The sequence below is a fragment of the Physeter macrocephalus genome, chromosome 14 (genome assembly GCF_002837175.3).
Source record: "Physeter macrocephalus isolate SW-GA chromosome 14, ASM283717v5, whole genome shotgun sequence".
Lineage (NCBI taxonomy): Eukaryota > Metazoa > Chordata > Mammalia > Artiodactyla > Physeteridae > Physeter > Physeter macrocephalus.
The window spans coordinates 22,176,459-22,183,680 of NC_041227.1; the positions used below are offsets into that span (position 1 = coordinate 22,176,459).

Sequence of the window (7,222 nt, forward strand, 5' to 3'; positions counted from 1 at the left end):
CATGAGTCCAGCTGGAATTGAGACTTCTTCCAGAACTACCAGAAAAGCACTGTGTGGGAAATCATTTTTCCAGCCTCCTGAAGGGGCCGCTGCTGCCCCAGGCTGGGGCTGCCACCTCTGGACTCAGCCAGTCTCTCCCAACAAAACTGAGTTTGTCTTTGCTGGGGTGGCAGTGAGGTACACTCTGGACCTGACTCCATCTAAGGAGTGAGCTCAGGGCGGCAGTGCCCCCAAAGCCTGAAGTAACAATCTGAGCTCAGTCAACGGCATTTGGGGGGAGGGGTGTAGTGGGTACTGATATTTTTCTGTCTCTGGGTCACCACAAGTTTAATAAAATAAAAGAAACGTGGGTAAACGCTGCCATCTGTACTGCCCACCCCCCAACAACAAATCAGGTCCCAGACTAGATGCAAAGGTTGCTTTAAAAACACCCCAAGGACTTAACTGAAAAGCCCCTCTCCTCATGCTTCTGGGGCTTAAGATCCTTGAGTTCACTCCTCAGCATCTCTCCTCAGGAAGGTGGGGTGCGCTGCCCCGTGACGTGGAGGTAAAGACCCATGAGTCTGCTCCGTGGGACTAAGAGGCACCCCCCCCCCGCCGAAGCCTAGAAGCCCCCCTCGGGGCTGTGTGCCAAGAGCCCCCATGAGCCATGGCCTCAGAGGGCAGCGGTGATTTTTTTCACATAAATATATCGCACTTAAATGAGTTTAGACAGCATGACATCAGAGAGTAATTAAATTGGTTTGGGTTGGAATTCCGTTTCCAATTCCTGAGTTCAGGTTTGTAAAAGATTTTTCTGAGCACCTGCAGGCGTGTGTGTGTGTGTGTGTGTGTGTGTGTGTAAGTATTTTCACTGGAAAGGATTCAAAACTTAAAAAAAAAAAAAAAAAAAGAACTGGAGCACACGGAGGGATAGTAAGGAATTCAGCTCTTCCTTAAAGCTCCCCCTGAAGAGTGTCTGGTGGTGTATTGATCTTTTGAGATGGGGAGGTGGAGCTCTCCTGGGGTTTCTGACCTAGGAGCACCAGATGAAACTTGAAATGGCCAAGTTATGCAGCTGCGCTCTGAAGATCAGCAAGGATCTGGACGTATCACCACGAAAAGGCTGGTCGAGCACCTGGACACCCGGGCTGTGAGTTTCATCTTCTTTCATTCATCAAATGCTTACTGAGCTTCTACTCTGTGCCAGGTTGTGCTGGGAAACCAATCTGGTGACCTTAGAGTACTAACAGATCTCTATCGGAAAGGCTCAAAGAATCTCGGATTAAGAAGGAAGCCTACCTGACTGCTTCTACTGCTGCTATACCTCTCACAGTGTGACAAGTGTTGTAGCAAAACGTTCAAGAAGGGGTTAGTGGCTCTGTCTGGGGATCTGGGAAGGCTTCCTGGAGGAGGTGAAACTTTGTTTTTTGGCTGCTTTGGGTCTTCGTTGCTGCATGTGGGCTTTCTCAAGTTGCGGCGAGCGGGGCTACTCTTCGTTGCGGTGCGCGGGCTTCTTGCGGTGGCTTCTCTTGCTGCGGAGCACGGGCTCTAGGCGCGTGGGCTTCAGCAGTTGTGGCTCGCGGGCTCTCGAGCGCATGCTCAGTAGCTGTGGCGCACGGGCTTAGTTACTCCGCGGCATGTGGGATCTTCCCGGACCAGGGCTCTAACCCCTGCGCCCTGGATTGGCAGGCGGATTCTTAACCAGGAAAGGAGGAGGTAAATTTTCAGCTGAAGCTCTCAGGATGAGGAGGAATTCCTCCCGCTGTGGGAGTGAAAGGAGGGTATTCCAGGTAAAGGGAACAGTTTTCCCCCATGAGTCCAGCTGGAATTGAGACTTCTTCCAGAACTACCAGAAAAGCACTGTGTGGGAAATCATTTTTCCAGCCTCCTGAAGGGGCCGCTGCTGCCCCAGGCTGGGGCTGCCACCTCTGGACTCAGCCAGTCTCTCCCAACAAAACTGAGTTTGTCTTTGCTGGGGTGGCAGTGAGGTACACTCTGGACCTGACTCCATCTAAGGAGTGAGCTCAGGGCGGCAGTGCCCCCAAAGCCTGAAGTAACAATCTGAGCTCAGTCAACGGCATTTGGGGGGAGGGGTGTAGTGGGTACTGATATTTTTCTGTCTCTGGGTCACCACAAGTATAATAAAATAAAAGAAACGTGGGTAAACGCTGCCATCTGTACTGCCCACCCCCCAACAACAAATCAGGTCCCAGACTAGACGCAAAGGTTGCTTTAAAAACACCCCAAGGACTTAACTGAAAAGCCCCTCTCCTCATGCTTCTGGGGCTTAAGATCCTTGAGTTCACTCCTCAGCATCTCTCCTCAGGAAGGTGGGGTGCGCTGCCCCGTGACGTGGAGGTAAAGACCCATGAGTCTGCTCCGTGGGACTAAGAGGCACCCCCCCCCCGCCGAAGCCTAGAAGCCCCCCTCGGGGCTGTGTGCCAAGGGCCCCCATGAGCCATGGCCTCAGAGGGCAGCTGTGATTTTTTTCACATAAATATATCGCACTTAAATGAGTTTAGACAGCATGACATCAGAGAGTAATTAAATTGGTTTGGGTTGGAATTCCGTTTCCAATTCCTGAGTTCAGGTTTGTAAAAGATTTTTCTGAGCACCTGCAGGCGTGTGTGTGTGTGTGTGTGTGTGTGTGTGTAAGTATTTTCACTGGAAAGGATTCAAAACTTAAAAAAAAAAAAAAAAAAAGAACTGGAGCACACAGGCAGCATTACGCCATTCTTCCTTCTTGGAAAAATCCCTCAGCCTTATACAAGCCTCCTTCAAGCCCTCAGTCAGTTGTGCAGGAGAAAGGGGGCGGTCGGCTTTCTCCTTTCAAGAACGAGTTATTTTCAGCTGCTGACTGGAGACGGTGCACGTCTGGATACGAGAGCATTTCCACTATGGGACTGGATACAGACACACGCCCGGCAGACTTCAAGAGCCTCAGACTGAGGAGGAAGCCTTTCCTTCTGCTGCTGCCGCTGCTTTTGAGGGTCCACTCTTTTCATGGTTCTTCCTGCCAAACCAGAGGCACCTCCGCTGCTGCCACTGTTCTCTTTGGTGTCATTCAGCGGCTGGCCAGAGGATGAGACTCCCCAAAGTCCTCACTTTCTTGCTTTGGCACCTGGCTTGGCTGGACCTGGAATTCATCTGCACTGTGTTGGGTGCCCCTGACTTGGGCCAGAGACCCCAGGGGCCCAGGCAAGGATTGGCCAAAGCAGAAGCCAAGGAGAGGCCCCCTCTGGCCCAGAACATCTTCAGGCCGGGGGGTCACAGCTACGGTGGGGGGGCCACCAATGCCAGGGCAAAGGGGGGCACCGGGCAGACAGGAGCCCCGACACAGCCCAAGAAGGATGAACCCAAAAAGCTGCCCCCCAGATCGGGTGGTCCTGAACCCAAGCCAGGACACCCTCCCCAGACAAGGCAGGCTGCAACGCGGACTGTGACCCCAAAAGGACAGCTTCCTGGGGGTAAGGCACCACCAAAGGCAGGATCTGTCCCCAGCCCCTTCCTGCTGAAGAAGGCCAGGGAGCCTGGGTCCCCTCGAGAGCCCAAGGAGCCATCCCGCCCGCCCCCCATCACGCCCCACGAATACATGCTCTCGCTGTACAGGACGCTGTCCGAGGCTGACAGAAAGGGAGGCAACAGCAGCGTGAAGTTGGAGGCTGGCCTGGCCAACACCATCACCAGCTTTATTGACAAAGGGCAAGGTGAGGGGGCGGGGGGGCAGGGGCACGGCTCAGAGGGAGGGGCATCTGCGTGCATGGAGGGGGCTCTCAGAGCCCCGCCACTGCACTGGTGGGAGACGGTATGTGCATCTGGCCTGGGTGGTATCTGGGACTTACCTCATACACTCCAGGTCCCAGGCTGCTGGCATGTCAGAGCTGGAGGGCACCTGGGGATCACCAAGTGCCATTCCTGCAAGGTGCAGAGGGGGTTACTGAAGCCTGGGAAGGAGACAAGACCTGCCTGTTGGTGGCAGAGCTGGGGACCAGCCTCTAAGACTCCTGATTACCAGGCCATGCTCTGTGCTTATGTGAATTGGCCAGACTTTCCAGGCTGCAGGGGGTTGTAGGCTTTCTCACATGGCAGAGAGACAAATTAATCTCAGATAGCCATGGTTCTCCCACTTTGCCTTCGGGCTGGGGAGCAGAGGGGACAGGATTGGTGACGACAATACATGAGGCGAACTGGAGTTGTGGAACAACCTCTAGATATACGAGGTGGGGCAGGGTGGACAGCAGACCTAGGGTCTAACTCACCGTGTGACCTTGGGAAAGCCCCTTCTCCCTTTGGGGTCTCAGTTTCCCCATCAGTACAATCCTATGGAGGTTGGATTGGGTGATTTCTGAGAGCCCTTCATATAGGAAAACTTTTTTTTTTTTTTTTTTTTTGCGGTACGCGGGCCTCTCACTGTTGTGGCCTCTCCGGCTCAGCGGCCATGGCTCACGGGCCCAGCCGCTCCGCGGCATGTGGGATCTTCCCGCACTGGGGCACGAACTCGTGTCCCCTGCCTCGGCAGGCGGACTCTCAACCACTGCGCCACCAGGGAAGCCCTGAAAACTTTTTGTCCTGTCCTAAGCACACATCATTTTTATCATGAACCCAGGAGACGATCTGCTCCCCTCACTTCTCTCTCTGCCCACCCCACATCACTGTCTTGGCTTTTCCTCTCAACTTGCTGTGTGATCTCAGCAAGTCCCTTCCCCTCTTAGGGCCTCAGTTTCTCCGTAAGTGTGAAGAGGGAGGTGGACCTGATTGCTAGAGTTGCTGGCAGCTCATATGTTCTGGTTCTGGGAGTCTTGGGACTTTGGCTGGCAGGGTGGGGGAAGGGTCAGAGAGAGGAAGAGGCTCCTCATTAGAGCTGGCCAGTGGGGGGATGACAGAGGGCGGGGGAGGCACAGAGGCAGCAGTTCTGGCTGAGGTTGGGGGAGGTGGCCTGGCTGCCTGCCCAGCCAGAGCAAGCTGTGACCCCTTGGGGAATCATAAAATAAGTCCTTGTGCCCCCCAGCTCTAAGGGAGCTTGGATGGGGGAGATGGGGAGTTTAAAGGCCTAATTAGTCACCTTCTAGAGCAATATTATGAATGTTTCCCAATGGCAAATTGGTATTTAGGAAGGAGGGTGTGCTGATTCAGACATACTACCGAGCTTCTTATACACACACACAGCCTTATATTTATACGTACATGCTGAATCAAACACACACATACACACGTGCACACACACCTTACATATATACAAGGAATCTTCTTACATATATACAGACACATATACATACATACCCTTCAAATATTCACACAAGCCCAATCATACATGCATATAACATGTCACTCACATATGCATTACTTTTCATACTCACATGTGAACTGAACCATGCATACGCACACACACCAACTGTCATTCACACACACACACACACACACACACATTCACGTACCCAGCAGGGTAAGAAACATACACAACAAAACCATTAGACTGGGAAGCCAGGAAAATTGGCTTATAGACTGGCTTTTTTGTTAACTTGCTGTGTGACTTTAGGCAAGTCACTCCCCCTCTCTGTCCCTCATCTGTAAAGCAAGAGCACTAAGTCTTCTTTAAGGCATGGTATAGTAGAAGCAGCTCAGGATCGGGTGTAAAAAGTTCTAGGCTGGAGTTCCAGCTCTGCTTTTTCCCAGATGGGTTACCATGAGCAAGTTACTAACTTCTCTGAGCCTCAGGTTCCTCCCCTGGAAAAACAGGGGTCATTATAATGCCCATTTCACCTATCTTACCAAAGAGAAATCATATTGGATAACAGATGGGAGAGGGGCAGGTAGAAGGCAGTCTAAGGCTGATGGACCTCTGCTATGCATCTCATTGACAGAAACACCTAGAATCACTCAAATCAGCTACAGCCACATCTACAGATCAACAACCCTACCTGGTTGACTGTGTAGGAAGCTCCCTTATTTTGAAAAAGGCTCCCAGTGATTTGGGTCTTGCCCTCTGTCAGAGTGGGGAAGAGGTTAAAGAACGTTCTCTCGAGGGGAGAAGAGCTGTGGTCCTCCCCTGAGGCCTTGAGGTGACCAGCTCCCTTGGTGAGGTTGCAGGGAATGACTTATGGGTGTTCTCTCTAGATGACCGAGGTCCTGCGGTCAGGAAGCAAAGGTACGTGTTTGAAATTAGCGCCCTGGAGAAGGATGGGCTACTAGGGGCCGAGCTGCGGATCTTGCGGAAGAAGCCCTCGGACACCGCTAAGCCAGTGGCCCCCGGCAGTGGGCGAGCTGCCCAGCTGAAGCTGTCCAGCTGCCCCAGCGGCCGACAGCCGGCAGCCTTGCTGGATGTGCGTTCCATGCCAGGCCTGGATGGATCTGGCTGGGAGGTGTTCGACATCTGGAAGCTCTTCCGAAACTTTAAGAACTCGGCCCAGCTGTGCCTGGAGCTGGAGGCCTGGGAACGGGGCCGGGCCATGGACCTCCGCGGCCTGGGCTTTGACCGGGCTGCCCGGCAGGTCCATGAGAAGGCCCTGTTCCTGGTGTTTGGCCGCACCAAGAAACGGGACCTGTTCTTTAATGAGATTAAGGCCCGCTCTGGCCAAGATGATAAGACCGTCTACGAGTACCTGTTCAGCCAGCGGCGAAAGCGGCGGGCCCCACTGGCCACGCGTCAGGGCAAGCGGGCCAGCAAGAACCCCAAGGCCCGCTGCAGTCGGAAGGCGCTGCATGTCAACTTCAAGGACATGGGCTGGGACGACTGGATTATCGCGCCCCTGGAGTACGAGGCCTTCCACTGCGAGGGGCTATGCGAGTTCCCCCTGCGCTCCCACCTGGAGCCCACGAACCATGCAGTCATCCAGACCCTGATGAACTCCATGGACCCCGAGTCCACGCCACCCACCTGCTGTGTGCCCACGCGGCTGAGTCCCATCAGCATCCTCTTCATTGACTCCGCCAACAACGTGGTCTATAAGCAGTATGAGGACATGGTCGTGGAGTCTTGCGGCTGCAGGTAGCAGCACTGGCCTCTGTCTTCCTGGGTGGTACATCCCAGGATGCTGGTCACAAGAGCCCCTCCATGCACTCCTGGAATCACAGAGGGGTCAGGAAGCTACAGCCAGGAGCATCTACACAGCCTGCGTGAAAGGGGATTTCAACAGCCTTGTTCACTCTCAGAGTGGGAATTGGGCTGAAGGACTCTTTCTATCCACAAGTCCCCCTGTCTGAGGATTTCTGCCCTTCTGCTGCTCTGACTGGCAGGGACAGG

General features: G+C 53.8%; 1 protein-coding gene across 1 annotated transcript; it reads left to right on the forward strand.

Annotated features, from left to right (window-relative positions):
• Positions 1–3,064: 3,064 nt before the first annotated feature.
• Positions 3,065–6,971, forward strand: GDF5 (growth differentiation factor 5). The gene is made up of 2 exons (XM_007101728.1): positions 3,065–3,689; positions 6,097–6,971. The coding sequence occupies exons 1-2, from the start codon at positions 3,065–3,067 to the stop codon at positions 6,969–6,971; spliced, it is 1,500 nt and encodes a 499-aa protein (XP_007101790.1).
• The last annotated feature ends 251 nt before the right edge of the window (positions 6,972–7,222 follow it).